The 21907-nt window shown below is 37.6% G+C and overlaps 1 protein-coding gene across 6 annotated transcripts; it reads left to right on the forward strand.

The window, feature by feature from the left end:
• The first annotated feature begins 570 nt into the window (after positions 1-570).
• On the forward strand, positions 571-21540 carry LOC139959898 (uncharacterized). Of its 6 annotated transcripts, none has more exons than XM_071957820.1 (9): positions 571-1471; positions 5641-5802; positions 6115-6405; positions 6988-7186; positions 7295-7499; positions 8373-8676; positions 10848-10948; positions 16881-16963; positions 17909-21540. In XM_071957820.1, exons 7-9 carry the CDS (start codon positions 10874-10876, stop codon positions 17982-17984), a joined length of 234 nt encoding a protein of 77 aa, XP_071813921.1. In that variant the 5' UTR covers positions 571-1471; positions 5641-5802; positions 6115-6405; positions 6988-7186; positions 7295-7499; positions 8373-8676; positions 10848-10873; the 3' UTR covers positions 17985-21540. The 6 variants fall into 6 exon arrangements, 5 of the variants coding, with proteins under 5 accessions (XP_071813921.1, XP_071813918.1, XP_071813919.1 ...); XM_071957817.1 differs by lacking the exons at positions 16881-16963; positions 17909-21540 and adding exons at positions 2168-2285; positions 12639-16833; XM_071957818.1 differs by lacking the exons at positions 16881-16963; positions 17909-21540 and adding exons at positions 2168-2244; positions 12639-16833.
• Positions 21541-21907: the final 367 nt, after the last annotated feature.

A 21907-nucleotide genomic window follows, 5' to 3' on the forward strand; every position in this document is an offset into this window, starting at 1 on the left:
TAAAATTGTGGTATGAAAATGTGTTTAATAGAAATTATAATGGTTAGGTGCATATTTGTTGCTGTTTACCGATAAAAATGAAGGCATTATTTTATACTCATTGCAACTTAAAGCAAATTAATATGATTACGTAATGTGGGGGATTTCCAAAGTAGAATTGCAGGTGTGGCAGTAATGAGGGTCCGGGCGTCCGTAGGACACTTATTACTAGGAAATAGTGTCTCATTTGCGTGAATAGTGTCTCAGGGACACTTTCCCTTGCTTTCTACGCCACCGTGGAAAGTGTCCGGGTTCTCTTCAAAGAGCTTTAACGTGGTTCTGTTGAGTGACAAACATTTCTGGCCCTATCTACGTTCCCTTATTGCTTAAAAGGAGGTAATTTACTAGCGAAGACCAGGTTGACAATGTATGTATGTATGTATATGTGATCTTCCCGCAAGCAGGAACTCGCGAAAGAAGCCATGGAGGCTTGTAGACTCGCAAGCTGACCGAAGCCAATCTCTCGGCACACATCCATTTAACGTGTTTCCATTAACACATCCATTTAACATAACAATGTTATATATCGGTCAGCATCACCCTCAAAACTCGGTTAAAGTATAACTAATACTTCGAGTGTCGACTGTTGTGGGAAGAGGCGGCAAAATGTTATTATTATCATGGAGACTACACTCCAGAGGGACGCTGTCCGCTCTATTTCGATCGTCGACTGTCAGAAGGCTGCATAATGAATGTTAAACTTATCTTCCGAACTAATTAGTCATGTCTGTCTGACTCTGCTGCTTATCAATCGTTACTACCATTAGGGTAGTTGTTTGGAAGGTCGGAATTTCTAAACGTTGGAGAAAGATCAACCATGTAGGTCGAAGGTAAATGTATTTTAACCGATACGCGGCGGTGATAGTTCCCCGCCATCCGGAGCATGGAGGTCAAATCCGGGGTCAGAGCAGGGAGTTGTTATGGAAAAACTCCCTGGTCAGAGTCAATATATTTTATTCAGTACGCGGGAAATGTGGAAATCTCCCGCTCTACGTTCTAGGTGTGACATGCGTATTTGCATTCTACTGTAAAATGTATACTGCTGTTTACTCAGTGAAGTAAGCCGAATGTGCCGTCTACGTCGTTACATGTCGCAGGCCCAAAATTTCTTAGTAGCTGCATATATGCACGCACAGTAATTGCATTAATAGTTGAGACCGTTAACTTACTTACCCCGATCTGATATTACAAGATGACTTCTCCTGACCTGGATACCGATGACGAGTAGGCCTACATTATCATTGGAAAATATCTTTCGTCAGGACTGTACCCTGAAAAGTCTACGATAAATCTAGAAAGATCGATAAGGGGAAGATCGAAGAGTTTTAGACTGACGGGAGATGCCGATCTAGTTTACGTCGGCCCACATGGCAACGAAGATAGGCCCTTGGCCAAAGCCCACAAAATTAAAGCTTACAAGAAGGGTTTGGCGGTAAGTGTATTATTTGTTTATTTGTATAAAACTTTTAGGAATTATTTCCACTGAAGAAAATGATTCCATAGATATGCATATAACTTGAACTAAGTGCATTGGCCATTTGGGCCTTGCAGATTATAGGTATATTTTATTATTTGTAATCACCTAAGACTAAGAGTAGAACTGAAAAGTCAAAACTTTATTAGTGGTAGAGAATATCGTAATGCATAATTATTCGGCAAGACACGAATAGTATTAGGCTACTATAGGCTAGCCTACTGTAGCCTAGGTGTAGGACTTCGAGAGGTAACCCTATTTGCAAATAATTTGCTTTATTCAAATTCAAGCCACTCCGATTGGCAATCTCTGAAATAAAGCCTAGGCCTACTTGGTATAATTTTTGTTACTCTGGTAGCTGCCAAAACTCCCAGATCAGCTGTCAGTTACATATCAGCTGTGTATTGTGTACCCATGCTACCATGAGTATACAAGCTTTTAATTTCAATAATGATTATGTGTTTGGAATTGCTAGGTTAAAAACAAAGAAATCTTCAGGATAGGACTTTTCAGATTTTCTGAAAGATATGTCCTGGGATTAGTCCCCTTACTAGTTAAAACACAAGGTAGCAAGGGAGAGGGGGGTCCCTGTCTTGTCCATTTGGAGGATCAATTAAATTAATGAGTGTTACTTTATTATCTCTTTCTTTTTAGAGGTTTTCCCATATTTTTTTAATTTATTGGTGCCGGGATGTGCACAGACACTGCAGCAGGTCGAATATATGCAATAGGTAATCAGTTGGCCACCTGACCATCACTTCATTGTCAGAAGGTTAGCTGTGTTGGCTAATAATTTTTAATAAGTTTAATGGGCCTCTTTGCTGGTGATATTTTAATTATGCAAACATGTACATGGTTATGGTATGAATATTCATTAAACATTCTTCCACAGTAATTAAGGTCAGGGGCGGCGATCTGTTTCAAATATTGGGGGGGACATGCAAGCAAATTACTATCAAAGCGAAGCGCCACCATTGGTTGGCGCGCAGCGTACAAAAAAAAAAATTCTGGTTTTGATAGCCCCCAGATCACCGGAAATGGCACTTCTCGGGCTTGAAACTGACCAACCAGATGTACACTTTTGCCTGAGAACCAAGTTTTTCCTAATAGTTTTTTTTTTCATTCATAACCTTTTTTTCAAGATTGTCACCAGTCACACATCATGTTCTACCTCATTGCATCTCCTGTGGATCATTGCTTTTGTAGGTAATTCTACGTAACGCCCCACAATACCCGTCAGCCCCACTTTTCAAGGTTTTAAGCCCATTATTTGTTCAGAATTTGAATAATAAATTCACTTCAAAACATACCCATAATGTTGCATAATATTTCATCTATGGACAACCAATATAGAAAAAAAAACCTCAACCCCTAACAGACCGTTCAAAATTGCACGAGTAGAGGGAAGTATGATGAAGAATGTTGGTCAAGGAATTTTCGAAAATTCAGACACAGTTAAATTATTGGTGTACAAATATTAAAACCTCTTATAACGGCTACTATAAAACTTCGATATCATAGAAAATACAAAAAAAAATATGCACGAGGGAGAGGGCGGTCTCCACCCTTCATCCCCCCTCCCTTGGCTACTCACCTGCGGTTAGAAATCTTGTAGGAAACAGGACAAATGGAAACCCAGTGAACCCATATCGATGTGGATCATATATATGATTGTACGTACTTACACAAGATGCAAACCAAATTTCATTACGGATGCGGTCCGTCTAGCTATTCATTTCGAAAAAAAAAGTAAAAACTACTTTCGGTCATATATAGTAAAAAATTGTGACACGGTTAGACAGGCGCCTTGCGAGGAATTTGGGAGGGGCAAAGCTTGTACCCAGACTTTCTAAGCGTAGCGCCACCATTAGTTGGCGCGAAGCGCCAAAAAAAATTCGGCCGAAATGCCTCCCAGATTGCTGGAAATGGCACTTCCCAGGCCTTGTAAGTTGCATCTAAGCATTTTCTATTTTGAAATTACTAGCGATATCATAAAAAATACAAAACATATGCTTAAAAAAAACTATGCCACCAAATATTGGGGGGGATATTTGATACTATATCCCCCCCACCTAAAGTATTGGGGGGGACATGTCCCCCCCGTCCCCCCCATGATCGCCGCCCATGATTAAGGTTGTTAATATATGCACAAAACAATATTGCAATTAAATTAGTGCAGGTTAAACCATGGAGCTATAAACCTGGGATTATACAGTAGCTCCATGGACCAAGTTTATATCATTTATATTAAATTTGCAATGTATTATCACATGTAGACACTGCTTGGTGATATACTGTAGTATTGCTAGAATAGTGACCAGAATGGACCTAAAAAACTAATATAGGCCTAGTGTAATCTCTTTGACAAATTTGAGGGTGGGTGAATAAATTTCTATTCAGGAGGATAGCTGGTTGTGGAGAGAAACAATTGAAAAAAGAGCAAATAAAAATGCACAACAATTTGCTTTCGTTTTTATCCCACATGTTATCATGAACTTATTTGACCAAATGATAGGAGTATTTTGGTATAAGACCCTAATTTGAAAGAAAGGGATCTGAGAAGGTGGCTAAATCAATAGAAATATCAGGTTCACTTCAATTTCTGTAAGAGTCCTTGTAGGACACGAGTGGTGACAATTTCACCACCTAAGTATTATTTTCATCTGCATTTCAGCAGGAGGCACATGTACACCTGATTTTGATGGAATCTGCAATGGAAGTTGTGTAACATGTTTTTTTTCAAATACCTATCCTAGCTCATAGGCCTTACATGTTAATGGAATACATATGGACCACCTTATGCGTTCAGCTTATTAATGCTAGGCCTGGGTCGAAAATACTGTTCACAAGCAGCACAGTTATCACTAAATCACTTTTTTTTTGTCATCTAAAAGCAATATTTGTTTGCATGATTGTAACTGCAAAGTCATTCACCATATCAAGTTATCAACCGATGCTTAAAGTTTGCATCCCTTTGTTGGCCAGTGCAAGAGTATAAGGAGCATGTGTGGAGATTGTCCAGAGAATGAAAGATCTAGCTCATTCATTTGTTCTTAAAGTTATAATTTACTAAGCATATATTAAAGATGATCATGATGGTGGTACATTCAGTAGACTTAATGGCTCGCAGTACTGTCGGGAATTTTCATGTACTGCAGCCATAAACACAAATTTCGCTAAGAACACATTTTGGTATTTTTTTTTAGCTGCGTATAATTAAAGCAACAGGAAAACCTTTACATAGGACTTCATAATTATCTGATATGAATTTCAAAATGAAAAGAAAACTGAATTGTAATATGAAGCAAGAATGACACATGAACATAACAGAGTTCAGTACTTGAATTGTTGTCATAAAGAAGTATCCGAGAAAATGTCCTAGGTAGTACATTCATATGCAGTTCATAACTAAAGTACCAACAGAGCCATATAGCCTTTTGTCCAAAATTCATCCCCAATGAACCCATATGCTTATTTCAACATCTATTTAAGTAAAATTTGCTACTTGGTTAATAACCAAGAAGTCTTTCCTTCCATACTGTAACTCTACAGTGTGAATTTCTGTCATTAATATAAAAAATTCTGCAAATTCCATTCAAAGATTAATTTGTAACATTTCTAAATGCTTACAATATATAGATACCAAAGTATAGGTTGTACCAATGTATGCTTCCTACATCAGTTAGGTGTAACCCTGTCATCTCACTGACAGATTCCAAGGCAATTTTCTGACTAACTATCAATCACTCATCCAGGTACTTATACATCTGTCCCCCACCCCACCCCACATTCAAAGGTGATGAAAATGGTTACCAGGCCTATGATAGTCCCTAGTGACAATTACCATCTAGGTTGTCAGCTAGATCACTGCATGTGACTTGCATCTCACTTCAGAGATTTCCCATTGGACTTCCATATAACAGCTGGGTTTGACAAGTCAGTAAGTAATAGGTTTGGTAATGAAGAAAAAAATTGGTAACAGAGTCTTCCAGTGTGAGTTACAATAAAAAATAAAAAAACAATTGAATGTTTAGCACTTTACAAAACTCAGATATAAATCACTTGAACATCAGTTCGTATGATTAGATTGTGTATGGTTCTGAATGCCATTTTACTTCTTTTTTTAGATGGGTGTGGATATGATTGGACCCCTTCCAGAGACCATCAATGGAAATAAGTACATCATATTAACCCTATGTGACTATTTTTCAAAATGGCCAGAGGCTGTTGCTGTACAGAAACAAAACAGCAAAAACTGTTGCAAACTTTCTGTTTGAAACCATGGCCAGGTAAATATCCATCTACTTTTGTTTCTACTTTACATGGAATTAGTTATGCAGACCTGCATTTGCACTGTTTTAACTGTGACCCAGAAAGCGGCCAAATGGTTACAGGAATTTATAGAAGTTGTTTCTTAAGTTAATGTCAATGAAATGTTAGTGGGATATGGTCAGTGCTTTTAACTTACTTTTGTTTTTAAATCAGTGCTGAAATGATTTCCTGATTAAACCATGTAGCCATTCTGCAGATGCCAGTAGTTCATTACATTACTCGTAATCAATACTTTAACAATAGTTATTTAAATGTTTCCATTTATTTAGATTTGGGTGCATGGAAATTGTCATCTCAGACCAGAGAGGAGAATTTTTTAATGCTCTGAACAAGTCCCTGTTTGACATGATAGGGGTAGACCACAGAGAATCCTCTAGCTACCACCCACAGACCAATGGGCTTGATGAAAGATTCAACCAAACTCTGCAAAGGTCACTCATCAAGGTTGTCAATGAAAACCAACATGACTGAGATGAAATGCTGTCTTCAATTCTCATGGGGTACCATACAGCCAAACATGGTTCAATAGGTCTTTCACCTTTTGCTGTGATGTTTGGAAGGTTTGTAATAATTTAAACCTGCCATTGCTGAATAGATATTTACATTTGCTAAGGCCATATACAGAGAAAAAGCAATCAGGTATAAGAGAGTTTGGACAAATCTTGCATAGCTACACCAGTCCTCTGTACGATAAAATCTAATTTGACACATCCCAGGTCCTGGGAAAAAACGCTAAATAGAGGACCATCAATAACCCAATTTAAGTTATAATATCTAAACAAATAAATATTAACCCTGTATATGGTACACTCTGCAGCAAGTACAAAATATGAACATTCATTAAACTGTAAATACATGCCCATTAAATTCAAAAGATACATGCAATTAATGCCACTGACATTGGTTTTATTTTTCATATACTATATATTTATCATAATTGACTGGTATGCAAGTTGGACCTATAACAGCACAGAATATATATAAGGGATTTATATTTGTGCTGGTTTGAGTATGTGATGTGACTCAAATATCTGGTTCAATGGTCTTAATAGTGAAAATAAAATATATAAAAATTTATTTATTCTTCAGTCAACAAAGTGTTGTGAATAATTGAATGTTAATTTATCTTCATATATCCATAGAGCCATTGCGACCAGTCGTCATGGAAGACTCCATTGTCCAACCAGAAGCTCCTACTACAGACTGCAGCGATGCACAGCGGGAGAGGGTTTTTCAACTCATGTCACAGTCGCGGGACATAATCAAAGGTGTTGTGAAAGAAAATATTGGCAAAGCCCAAGAACGGCAAAAAAAGAATTTGGATAATAGGCACCAAAAAAGGTAATTATATAATGCTATGTTGTACATTGAAGTTGTAATTAAATGAATGGCAACATATGCATTGTATTATGATGTTTACGTATATCTGCTGGATTTTATTTTATTCAGAGCTTCGAAGTTGGTGCCAGTGTTCTGGTACGGAATGCTAGAAAGGATGCCCGAAGAGGAGGGAAGCTCGAGAACTCTTGGCTAATTGGGCCGTATGAAGTGAAGGCTGTGAATGAGAAAGTACTGTACACACTTATTAACAGTATCACAGGCATTCCTCAGAAGAAGAAATTCAATTCAATTTTACTTAAAGAATTTTGCACAAGTAAGATTTCTTTGCAGTTTTTTTTTTGGAGGGGGGGGGGGGGGGAGGAGGAGGATTGGCATGATTCCTCCAGAATTTCCTTAAAAATAATCAGCAACTTAATCAGTTCTGAGTATTTGGTGGCTTATGTGAGGGTAAAGTGCTGTAGCTGTCTTCACACAATAAATCAGTTTCGACTTAATGGCCTAACAAATTAACCATTATTGCCAACAATAATAAAGACGGGAATAAGTTAATTAGAAGAAAACTTCAGTTTCCTGACAATTGTTTTCAGAAATTAAATTTCATTTGTTTTAGTTTTGAGAAGATAATTTTATGTGATGTCAGTTTGAAACTCTGCAATTTAATGTTCAACTTCTGAAGAGCAGCTTTCCTGGCTTTGATAATAATCGTAACCTATTCATTCATGCTGGCGTGTGTGTGCGTGTCTTTGTACCGCCCACATTGTAAAAATCGAAGCTTAGATTGATCCCATAGTTTGTGCAAAAGAGTACATTGTTGAGTACAAGAAGCGTATTGTATTGTTTGAGGTCAAAGGTCATTCGGGTCAAATTGTGAAACCTTGTAAACATGGTATCTTAAAGGCGATATCGCTCGTAGACTTTTTTTTGAGGGCGCTGGCATTATCGAGGTTTCAGCGAGGTTTAATGGGACCCCTATTAATCACGTGATCCGATGGCAAATTTAGATCAGTGAATAGCACAGGCAAGCGTATGCGCAACAAGTCCGTACCCATGCACACATACTGTTATAACACAGCATTTCAGTTTACTGTAGTTTACCGCATAGGACTTTCGTCCTCGATAGTTTGTTGTTTGTGTGCCTTTTGAGTAAAGAATACTGTACGATTTTCGTCCAAATACATTCGATTAGAGTATTGTGACAATCATGGAGAAAGGATCAGGGCAAGGAGAATCGGGTGAAATAAAACGACCTTATCCTGGTACGAGCTTAGGCCTAGGCTAGGTTTAACTGGAGGAAGGCCTTTGTTGCATGGACCTGACAAAAACAGCAGTGCAAAGGAACAACAGCGACGAAGAGATGCCACGAAGATCTATCTTCTACGTTCCTACGTAAGCTGGCAAATGGAGAAAGAACTCTACAAACATGTCCATGATTTGACTTCTGTGAGCAACGTATATTTCGCAGGACATTTGCTTCAGGATCACACAAAAAGGTAATGATTTGCTAAGCTAGGCTAAAACTGTATAGGGTAGTTGTCCTAGGTTACATGTATAGCCTATCAGTATTGCGAAGTACAGAATACTGTGAAGTTCGGACACCCTAAGAAATACACGATTTCACCATGATAACCTACAAGCAAAAGCCAATATCACTAAACACTACGAAGCTACAGTTATTTCCTCTCCAAAATGACCTGTGTGCAAGTATGTACGTATATATTTGTCAATAAAATGAAGATATAGGAGTTTTGGGGTATTTTAAGGCTTAGGTGTTCGAACTTCGCAGTGTCTAGTATGCTATTGTATTTGTAACATACATGATTTGATATGCCTAGGCTATGTAACTAGGCCTATCGTTCATTATTTTTCCAATGGGCCTAGCGTATGCTAACCTTATCATACTTCTCCTAGCACAAAATAGCAGTAAGTTGTATTACTGAGTCAGCATCATCACTGTTTGTGAATGCTTGTCATGAAGATACTGTATACAGTTAAAAATGAAAGTATCCTTTCTAAAGAAGACTGACTCATATTTATGCAATGGAAAGCTGGGCCTTCTCATCACCAAAACCTAAACTGTTTTTGCCTCAACAAATTGATGGAAATATATTTTCTAACCACTAGGCCTAGGTGATCTGTTCATCCCCACCCCCCTCCAGGTTCTAAATTGTTATCAGCTGTGCTTGTTTGAAGAAGATATTCTTGTGAATGAGCATTTGAAAAAAAAGAAAGAAGTTTGAAGCCTCATCTTTGCCCAGTCATAATTAACTAGGCATATATAGAACTAAGGCCTATAGTAATAAGTATCTGAATTTAGTGTTCAAAGTAACTGCATCCCCTAATTTTGTAATATGCACCAGTGAGGAAGGCCTACTGTGCTGTACAAGTACAACCACATGGACCTGCAGTTTTTCCTATAAAGATAATGCATCTACATAAATACTGTAGAATCACTCCTAACTGATTCCTAACTGATTTTCTAAGGTCAGCCACAGCCAGCATATACGCAATCAAGTTTTAATGGTTCATTTGGGCAACGTGGTGTATATGTTATCTACTGACTCAATCATGTGTACATTTCTGCATTTGGGATTTTTGAAGGAACCCAACTGCTATGCAAGAACTAAGGTAAATTAGCCTCACAAATTGAGGGAACATATTAGTACATATAGCTACACCTATATAAACCTTTATATTGCCATGCCTGGATGTAAGAAAGTACCAGTTTTTTTGTGTAGGCCTGATGCTATAATGTTGTGATAAGTTATCATATTTTTATATATGGGTCCATCCATGCCAAATCAACAGTGGCCTTCACGCCCACCCTCTCAGAATTGCCTGAAATTGATATGGTGTCTTGCAATATGTCTCAAAGGATGAAATTGGGCAAAAAAAATTGGAAAACTTTTTGGTTGCTAGGATACGGCCCCGTCTAGCAACCAAATCCAGATTGCATTTTAAGAGCCCTAAATGATGTGATGTTTAGTGTTCAAAAATTATAATCTATTAAATTTGGTGACGGTAACTATCTCTTGTGGAGAGTAATCTAGCGTTATTTTTGGTAGTCTGAAAACTAGCTATGCATGTAAACAGGAATTTTTCACAATGGTGGGCTTATGTCATGGAGTAAGCTAGCATCTCAATTCTCACTCATGAAACCAACTGCTCACATAAACAGGAAGTTTACACAGTAGGTAAATAATGAGTGTACATCAAACTTTGATCAAAAGACTGGACATCTTTTAGTGATATGAAACCAATCAGTTCACTTAGACAGGAAGTTTACATAGTAAATTGTACATTGACATGTGAGCTCAGGTTGTTGAGCAAGCAGTTGGGCAACACAAAATTATCCTCACAATTTTCTTGAAAGGTACCACGGTTTTAGGATATGTTGAAGAAGAGTATGAAAGAATATATCATCCTTATCTGGGTTTAAATCATTGTGGGTTAACAATATGTTATTATTGAAATCTGCCAAAGTGTTTGTTTGTTACTTTTCTCTTTCATATTTTTTCTTGGGTAGGTATGATCAAAACATGTTTGTTTGTAATGATTTGGTCATTACCAGATTCATTACGCATACAATTAAGCTTGGGGTGTACAGCAAAATTACTATTTCAGTTATATGATTTACGGACATTTTTTTTGTTTCATTGTATAGGTTTCAAATGCATCTTTTCCGGAAAGATGCTGAAAGTCAAACAGAGGCATTCTCAGCAGCTGTCACCACAGAAAGATCAGTTGACACTCAGAAAGGAGAAGGTAAATTTATATGTTTATCCTTGCATGAATAACAGACTGGAAGAGCGTGCTAATCTTATATCTGATCTGATGTGATCAGAAAAATAATACAATTTCAATCTCATGAAATTCCTAAAGAAAAGAAAAGAATGGTAGCATATTGCTCATCCACTAAAAAGCGTACATATGTATGAGAATTTATATAAAAGTCAGTGGGCCTGATATTATGAGGATCTTCTTTAGAGGCAAACTTACTAGTAACAGGAAATTCAAGAGACACAATAGAGCCTGGAACAGAGAGGACATGGTGAACACAAAGAAAGAAGTTAATGGTGTATTGAACAAAAGGAGTCAGTGAAAGCAGAGGTATTTAGATAAACTGTGGAGTACAAAGCGAGGATTAAGAAAGGAGAGAGGGGGAATGAACTATGGCAGAATACAGAGATGGAGCAGGATTAAGTTAGCATAGGCGTAGGAGCCTCATTTGATTTGTGGGGGGCTGAAACGACTTGCCCGAAAAATATAACCGAAATTTCCGCGCGCGATCAACATGTTGTTGTGCATATCATATAGGCATTCATCGGTTATTACATCACATGCCAATAACATACAATCATTTTGTGTCTTATTAGCCTTCCATATTGGTTAAAATTATTGGGGAATCTGTAAAACAAAAATGATCATAACAATATAAGTTTAAACATTGAAAAACACATTGCAAAATATTCTTCTTGCAGTAGGTGCCCGAAAAAATCTCAACTTATTGCCGAATTTTCACCAAAAAAAGTGAAAAACACATTGCAAATTATTCTTCTTTCAGTAGGTGCCCGAAAAATTCTCAGCATATTGCCCGAATTTTTACCAAAAAATGTGGAAAACACACTGCAAATTATTCTTTTTTCAGTAGGTGCCTGAAAAATTCTCAGCATATTGCCCAAATTTTCACCAAAAAGTGTGAAAAACACACTGCAAATTATTCTTTTTTTAAGTAGGTGCCCGAAAAATTCTCAGCATATTGCCCGAATTTTCACCGCACATTGCAAATTATTCTTCTTTCAGTAGGTGCCCAAAAAATTCTCAGCATTTTGCCCGAATTTTCACCAAAAAATGTGAAAAACACACTGAAAATTATCCTTTTTCAGTAGGTGCCCGAAAAATTCTCAGCATATTGCCCGAAAAATTCTCAGCATATTGCCCGAATTTTCACCAAAAATTTTGGTTGGGGGCTGCAGCCCCCCCCCCCCCGCCTCCTATGCCTATGTAAGTTAGTTATGTCCTTCTTGTATATTGAGCCCATTCAGTTGAATGGTGCTAAGGCATTCCGTCCACTCTCTCTATCTCTGCTGTGGTGTACTATGTCTGAGATGGTTAGTCTACGAATTTAGTTACCTGTTGGGACATGTCTTACTTTAATGGTATGATTGGGGAACTGAAAGTGTTCCCATACTGGAGTCTCCATTTTCATTGTATTGACCTGTGACTAGAACTGCTTATTGAGGGTGGTCTTGGTTTCACCAACATACTTGTAACTTCAATATCTTCTACTTCAATGTCCTCTAAACTCAATGACACCATTTAAATTGAAATATCAGTTTCCAGTGCTGCGAAAGTGTGATAAGTTCTAAACAAAAGTATATTTTTAGTCACAGCCATAGTAGCTATAGCAGGATACTTGCAATCTAGTAACAAATGTTTTATGTAATCTTTACAGATACTTCTGATCCAGTTACTTCAACACCTCTCAAGAAGCCATCTGCCATGTTCTGTCCAATGTCACCAGTAGGATTAGATATGGAGCAGCATGGGAGAGAAACCTCAGACCATACAAATTCACATTGCCACATTTACATGATCCTGAACAAAAGATATCATACATATGGCAGGGGCACTTTTCCCATACTTTTATTGACAGGTTGTGCGACATTCACGTTGGATTAGCAGCTATTGATACATCTGCATCACCAGATAGAGATAAATTGCTTTCGTCCATTTTGTTCGATAGTAGCTATGACTGTGAATCCGAAGCTTGGCCATCCTCTAAGTCAAGGTGGGCAAGGTTGGGGAAATTCAATCAAGGAGTAACAATCAGAGAATGGCCAGCTTTGTATTATTGTATATAGGCCTACACACACAGCGGGTGTAAATATCTGTATCGGTTTATTTATACTGGTGTTCATATCCGTTGCCAGGAGGCAGGAGGGGATATGATTTGAATGTGGGGAGGGTGTGGGGGGTGGGGAAGGGGTCCCCTTTGAAGTGTTCAAACGATGCTACATTTTACATCTATCTTCTTGAATCACATGTATATTAAACACCCCTATAGACACGACCAATCAGTCCTGTCTCTCACCTCCTCTCATGCACTGGTGTATTTATTTCCTGGCAACATAACAGTTAGGCATAGTAAGGGTCAGAGGTCATCACAACTTAAAGAGTTGTGTGAGTCCCTGTGGTCTCTTACATCCTTGTAGCAGTAGGGAGAAGAAGCCTAATAGATCAGAAACCATGATCATCTTCTGTTGTGTCTTATTTTCCAGCATCCTTGAAACATTATATCCTTCCCCTTTGATTTCTTGATGTCATAAGCTGTATTTATGTGGTGCATTATTTAATTCCAGTATTGAGATTGTATATTCTTCTTGTGTATTTGACAGTATCCCAGTGATCTCCATTTTCTGCTCTTGGTTTTCTTTTCTCTGTATTTCATATCATATCTATCTCTACCCCTAACCTCCATCTCCACATTTTCTTTACTTTCTTCCTCCATCCCTTCATCTGTCTGTCACTCTTTCTTTTTTGACTTCTTTCCTTCCCTCTGTTTACCGTGTATGTTTTAGTTTGCCGACTCCCCCCCTTACATCTTACCCCCCTAAAAAATGTTCACAAGGTTGACAAGTCTCCCCATGCTAGTCCCAAGCTATACACCTTTGTTGTGGTGACCGTTCACTATACTTGCGGATCAAATGGAAAGCCCCACCCCCACCCCTTACTTCCCAGTGTCATGAATCGGCAAATGGAAGATTATTCGGAGTTGTTCGTGGACGGTTCAATGATCTTATAGTCAGGCATAGGCCTATATGGTTCTCTTTGTCCTTCATTGTTGTCGAAGTTTGAAATGAATTAATCGTGCTAGGAACTTCCGGGCAATGTTTAATTTTCTGTGGCAAGAAAAAAAAGCTCCCCCCCCCAGTGTCCCTCCTGGTTGACTAGAGCCTGTACGCCTATATGGTCACACAATAGTATAGATAAGTATGAGCCATGCAGACAGCTTTTTTTTTCTTTTTGAAAATTCAATCCAATTTGAGTTATAGTTTCGAGTTGTAATTCGAGTCAGTCGTGATGAGGTGCCCCGTGGTGGGGCTGGGTAACCCACCCCAACCCCGTTGCCGACTTTTTGGCATTTCTTTGGGAGCCGTTCGGACCAAGAGGCAGGATAATTAATACTGGAGTACAGTACGCTGGAAAGCAATAAACTGACGTGATTTAGAAAAAAAGTTTTTTGCCTTGACTGCCGATGTTCAGCGAGTCACTTTTCAATAGAAATAACTATTAATTTATTGTTCATGTACTTATTCCCTTTTTGCCAATCCTTTCTAAAGAGGGTGGAGCTGCCCCTTATGGCAACGTATTTTCGTTCCCTTTTCCGTTCAAATTTCGTTATTTTTAATTCGGGTCAAAGGGGTGCAAGGACAGGGTTTACGTGCACCGGTTAGGAGGATGGGGTGCAGCTAGAGCAAGTGTTCTGTGATCGCCTAAAGAGCCCGTTGTCAGGAGTCCAAAAATAATTAAATATACATATTTATCTATATATGTTTTATGACATAAAATCCTCCTGATATATAACTAACATTTATATACAAAATACAATGTAAGTTGTGACTGTGTCTATATGTGTAATTAATACCTAAATTGGCTGAAATACCAATTGTTCACATATGATGGACTTGACCATACGTTTGATACCCAATATTGAAATCACTTCAGTCAATTTTTTCACTCATTCGCGTCTGTCCTTTTTGTGACACGAGTCAATGTATCAGACATAAACTTCACTATAAGTTTCTTGAGCTGTGAAAGAATGTCGGCTCGCAACTAAGGTTGCAATATTTCAAATACTTTACTCAGGTTAGTACAAGACTGGCGCATCTGTAAAGGTTTGGAATACACTGGTTTTTTACAGTAAAATAGCATTAAGTTACTGTACTTCTATAGGCTAAACTTCTGATATTCGATACAGCATAAAAGCATGCAGAGCTTTCCAAATCAGTGAATCAACTACGAAACCAGGGCATCCGAACAGTTCGGACTTCGACTGTTCACCATGTGGGCCTAAAAGAGTAAAAGCAGGGAACCGCTAGAGTAGCAGCTCCCTGGTCAAACTATTACACCTATACTGTACAGCCCACTAGTTGTGAAAAGTTATGAACGTAAAAAAAAAACCACAGAGTTTTGTATCACACAACACACACGAAAACGCGACGTAATAATTTACCGCATACTACTGACCAGGGAGTTTTTCCATAACAACTCCCTGTACTGACACTGCCACAGACAAGAAACTATGCAGGAATTTCGCCAAGGCCACCGCTTCAGGTAACCAAACCCGTTTATTGCTTACTAGCCGTAAATACGGGATTGCTGAGAAATTACGAAACAACAGCGACGAACCGGTAGAGGGTAGTATTGATATTATTTTTGAATCGGTCGGTGTGAAGGACAGAATTAACGAGGAAATTACGAGCGATCCCACCTTTAATATTGGAAGCTTGGGCAGATCTCGTACTTGGTAAGATAGTGCATAACATTGAGTAAAAGAAACTGTTTGATTTTGTCGGAGGTCATAAAGGTCATTTGAAGTCAAAAAATGCCAAAGTTACCTCACTCCCCTCTAACCTGTCCCTACACTAACGCACCTTCCTAAACATAATATTTCAGAAGCTTGGAACGATCGCATCTATGATATGTAATTGTACCACATTTAGTACAGAAGCCTAATGTTGTGGGCCGAGGTCATAGGCGTACGGGACCATTTCAGTTTGGGGGGGCAGAGAGTTTTGTGCCCGAAAGTTCCCGTGACACTATCTAAGCGGAGCGCCACCATCGGTTGGCGCGTAGCGTACAAGAAAATTTTTTGGCAAAAAAAGCCTCTCAGATTGCCGGAAACGGCACATCTGAGGCCTTGCAAGTTGCATATAAACATTCTTTATTTTATAATCTCACATTTTAGAAATTTACACTTCCCCAATAATTTGGCAAATTAGAAGAAGAAAAAATGGTTACATCACTTTGAAGAGGAAAAATAGGACAGTATATTTTTTAAGCTCATATTTAGTTACCGTATTTATTATTTTAACACAGTACTCAGCTACCTCCAGAAAAACATACATTGTTCAACGACACGTAGGCGGGATAATGTCGCTGTGTCGGGTGAGACTGCAATTTGTCTCACAAAACAGTATAAAATGTAACAAAGAATATGATAAACCTGTACTTCTAGGTTTGTAGGCACTCCCCCCCCCCCCCCACCATCCATTCCATCAAAAAGAAAATGTTTCTTATATACACTCATGTCGGAGATGTCCAGGTATACAGTTGACTAGTTAGAAAAAAAATTGATCGCGCAAAAAGCGTGGTAGCCCAGGTGAGCTGTGCTTACGGTGGTGTTACACGGAAATATTCGGGCATCATGATGCTAAATAAAGAAAATCAATGAATTGTCGGGCAAAAATTTGAAAAAGATTTGGGCAAGCTACTGCATATTTATATATATATATATATATATATATAGTTTCTCCTCTTAGGCTGCCCGAATTTTCAGGACTTTTGCCCGAATTTCTTGTCCTCTGGAAATTTGTTTTTTAAGACTCCCCCCCCCTCCAGGCCTATTTTTACAATTCATGGTTAAGTAAGTTTCCAGTGTGCTATGATTGTGTTCTTTGCTTTGATTCAACAGAGATCTGTTTGCAACAGTTTTTCTTCAAGTTCCACAAAGCAGTTGTATGACCAATTGAAGAAACTCAAAAAGTTTGAAGTACAGTAAGTGTTAAATATTTTATTAAAGTGGGATTATATGCACTCCATAATCATGCAGTTACTGATACCAACCTCGGTGGTATACATTGGCAGTTACAAGCAAAATTTTGTAGTGCTTAAGCAACTCTCAAAATTCAAGCAGAAACAAATATTGATTAATATTAATGATAAAGGTGCTCTACCTGTTACCTATCATCATCGCTCGGCCAAACGCTTTGAGATGTTTCGCTACTTGTTGCAAACTTTTGTTGTGCTATATAGTAATGATATGTATACTTTCAATGGTTAAGCACTGCATTTAAAGGAACTTTTTATTGAAAAATGGGATCCAGTCCTTCTGGTCATATCATTGTTTGTAAGTTTATCGCCCTAAGCCTTGCCTTGTCATGAATTTTACTTTCTGTGATTGAGTGCTTGAACTGTTGGCCCGTCCTGCCAGAAAATTTGAATATAACACTGACTTACGTCGAGACGTGACCTTAGTGCTGCACATAGGTCACACTTGATCAGATCTCACCCTAACCTTGCCTTGATACAATACACAGGAATGCGTACAGACTTCAATAGGCTATCAACTTGCCATACTGTATATCTGAATGCTCGCATGCTCAAGGAGGATCAGATCCCACACTTGGGGATTCAAGTTGCTATACTCTGAATAATCGCATGCTTAAGGAGGATCAAGCAGACCCCACAAATGAGGTGATCAACTTGCTAGTCTGAATGCTCGCATGCTCATGGAGGATCAGATCTGTATTTGTGGCAATAAACAATATTGCTAGTCTGAATGCTTCACCTTGTTATTACCGAATGCTGCAACATACATTAATTTGAAGTACCCATTCGTAATGATTGCTGAAATCATGTTTTCACAGTAATATGTACTTTCTATTTAATTTCTGTAACTTTGAAGCAATGCTTACTATTCATGCGTCCTTTTTTTTGCAGGCTGAGTTACCTCAATGACGTTCTTGTCTCTCATGCTGTGGACCATCTCTACCACCTTGTACCACCTTCAATATGATATGTGGTGTAAACATGCATTTTTTCAGCTTGAATGTGGTTACTTATTAACTTCTCTATTCAGTCAATAATTTTAAACTTTTATGTATAGGTATAGGTTGGTGCCAAGGGTGATCAGAGCATTTCACCAGGATATGAAGGGAGGCTATCCAAGCTGAATATGATGAGGTTGGAGATAATCAGGTGTTTGAGTATAACAACCAGTGGTTAAGACAAGAACTTGATAATTTATGATAAAAAGGTTTCTTTCTTTCGTGCATATCGTTATTGTTTGTCCCCCCACCCCCACTGATAGACAATTCCAGAAAAAAAAATCCCGCTTAAAGTTTAAGTATGTTTATATGTGCAAGATAGATTAAAAACAGCAAGCAACAAGAAAAACAAAGCATAAATGCCTTCAGATAGCACTTTTTGGAACCGGCATAAGTGTCCTTATATTAAGCAATATTTAATTCACACATTCCCTCTGTTCAAACCACACTAGATTGGTTTCAATTCAATTCATAACCCCCCCCCCTCACACACACACTTCCACCCCCTCCATATATATCAAAGGGTCTGTTTTTCTCCCCCTGGCAAGGAGGAAAATGTGCACACAATTAGTATACTGAATAGAATTAGTATTTCTATTATCTTATAATGCATTTAGTAATGGCATTGTAAGGTTGAATCAAGAGCAATGTTCCCAGAGAACTCCAGTCAGAATGATGGTATAAGTAAATCCTGGGATTGTTTTTGTTGATTGTGAAGTTCAAAGGACTCTAAGGTGACAAAATTCTAACAAAAGTCTCACATAACAAGCATATATTTTACCACACGTAGAAATTAAGTTGTTCTATTGGTAGTTGTAATCTATAAACTCATGTGTCACATCCAGGACAGTAAATGGCAGTTAGTTCGTCTTTCTTCAGGTAAATGGAATTTTTACATTCACCATCTAATTTTTAAAATTCTGTTCTGCTATGCTTTGCTTTGGTCACACGAATAGGTACTAATTAACAGAAAACTGGCTAAAACAAGCAGAACAATTATCTTTCCAAGATGAGGGAAGCCAGCTCACTTGATATAGCATACATTCATTGTTAGTTCTAAGCATAAACTTAGAGTCGTGACGGTATGGGTTAGAAAAAAATGATTTGTCATATTGCGTCATCTCAATATCAATGCTTAATTTGTTGCTGATTTAATAAACCTATGCGTTAATACTTGTGTGTGCGGTATGACACCTGGCTTCAAACACGCTATCTCTAGAAGGGAAGCTTGGAAAATATAAGATTTGGCATGTATGTGAATCATATTGATTATATCCTATATTTTTGAGGTGGATGTCAAAGGGTAAACAGGGTTCAAGTTGTGAAAACCTTGTAAAAATTATAAGTTCAAGAAAGGAAGCTGAACAGATATCATATTTAGTCTGTAAGTATACCACATGGCTAAAAGAGGCCTTTGTTATTGTGGAGATTAACAGTGGTCAAATTTTGTAAACCTTTAAAACTTGATATCTCAAGATGAGGAAGCTGGAAGAAATCTCATATTTACTGTAGTATGTATCACATTGAGTGAGTACAAGCAGGCTATCAGTGGTCATTTGTGTCAGCATCTGTCATTGTGAATATACTGTTTGTCACTTCTTGCTGTATTACTAAAGATCAAGTGTGTCAGTATGTCCCATTCATATGAAAGGATACTCATGTTGGATCATAGAAACCACAGTCTGGTTTATGCATACATGCTACTTGACAGCTGTCCTCATATGCCATTCAAGTATATCAAGGCAAGTAACAACTGGGATATAGTTTCTTTATCTGTGATGCATTATGTAGTTGTTGCAACTGAATAAGTGTTTTCGTAGAAAAGGTCTTGTATCATGTAAGTTAACTAAAATCTCAATTAAAGATGCAGAAGTAGAACGCACTCATCATACAGTATATCTAGGTGTTTGTATTGATGACAAACTAAGTTTCACTGGTCATATAAGCAGAATACTTAAACGGGTGTACTTCATAGTCTCAACTCTATCGTATATAGTTCCATATTTTCATGTTGATGTAAGCAAAAGAGTTTTTACTGCCAATATCTTACCACACCTAATATATGCTGTTTCTGCTTGGTATCACTTTTTACTAATTAAAGATAATAAGAGAATTTTTTTTTTAAAGTATTGTTCTAGAATTTTTAATATAGATTTTAACTTTCTAATGAGTACTGTAAACAATGCTGCTAAAAATGAGTTCATTAGAAGTGTAAATTGCATACAGAGAAATGACAGACATTCTTTGCATACCGAACTTAACTCTCTACTTCGAGAAACTACTAGGTATAATCTGAGAAACAAAGCAATAACACCAAAATTCAGAATTAATGTGTATAGATAGTATAATTATTTTATTTATCTTGCTGCTATTTTATTTACAAAATGGTAATCTGGATCATTTATTGTAGACAGCTGCACTTGTACGTTTTGTATATATATATGTGTGTATATGTATGGGTGTATGTGTGTGTATATGTGTGTATATATGTATATGTATGTGTATGTATGTGTATTTTTATTTTCAGTGTTGACTGGCCTTGGATGCTCCCCAGTAAAGGATTCAGGTGATTATACTGTTGACTGTGTCAAGACCAAACTTTTAGTGCAAAGAATATTTATTTAATGTCAAAGGAAAAGGTGGGCCAAATATGTAGACAAAAGCAAGAGAAATGTTAACTGATACTAAGTTGTGTGAATTGTGTACAAATATGATTTTACTGGCTTCAGCTTGCATTTCCCAATTAGCCCTAATTGATTTTTTTTTCCAACATTTGAACAATAGTCATTGAGATACTTTGACTAACACTAAACAATCTGAGTGTAGTAGAACTGGTTCTTACACAGCCTCCTTTCCCAGTATTTATGTTAAGCCTGATACTTAGTGTGACCAGCAGCATGTCATTTGAAGGTAGTCTGTATTGGCCACAAAGTTGTATTGTGACATCAAGAAGTACTTTCCTTGAGGTCTTTATAATCTCCAAATTTTTCTCAGACATTTTAAAAGAACATGCAAAAGGACAGAATGTCCCAGTGAGGTAAATTTCCTACAGGTGGTACAAAAACAGTTTAATAATTTTGACCATAGGTGACCATATTTTAGTATCTGGCATATTTGAAGCCAATGCAACATAACTTTCAGCTGATTTTTGTTGAAAATAATTGATATAGCTTAGAGGCCTTTATGCCCATTAACAATACATCGTAGCAACAAACGTTTTTGGTGTTTATCAATACCAGTTGTGCATGGTGAGATATTCGTTTGGAAATACCTTCTAATGAATAATGCACTGCCTGACTGCAGGCAATATATCATGATTCGATGGTTGACATGTCATGAACACACGAAAACACCCTACACAAACCCTCTGCTCCTATACCATATGATTTTATTTTGCTTCCAAAGTACCATTTCCAACCAGCTAGGCATTGCCCAATCTTAAAATATATCACATGAAAAGGAATTCCCAAGTATTTTCACCATAGTTAACATTCACAGCCTGTCGATAATTGGATTAACAATAGTCTACCTTTAATTGATTGCCTGACCAACAAATACTGCTAGGCTACAACTGTGGACGCCAAAGCATGGTTTACTTTGATTTATGTAACCTTTTTTCCCATGTGAATGTCATTTTGTCTTGAGATCCCCAAGATTTCAAAAGTTACTAGATGTGAGGCTATCTGTTATTGTCAATGGTTGTCAAGCATTAGTATTAAAAGTAGAAGGGAAATTGGATGATTTTTATAAAACAAAGTATTTGAAACAGCTTGTACTAAAAATAAAGAAACAGATACAGTTGTTCTATGTCACAATAGACGTAGGATGTTGCACGAGTCTTGCAGCACCTTTGTCATTGTTTAGAAATGTATTTATCTTATGCAGCAGAGAA

This window comes from Apostichopus japonicus, chromosome 19 (assembly GCF_037975245.1).
Source record: "Apostichopus japonicus isolate 1M-3 chromosome 19, ASM3797524v1, whole genome shotgun sequence".
Classification (NCBI taxonomy): domain Eukaryota; kingdom Metazoa; phylum Echinodermata; class Holothuroidea; order Aspidochirotida; family Stichopodidae; genus Apostichopus; species Apostichopus japonicus.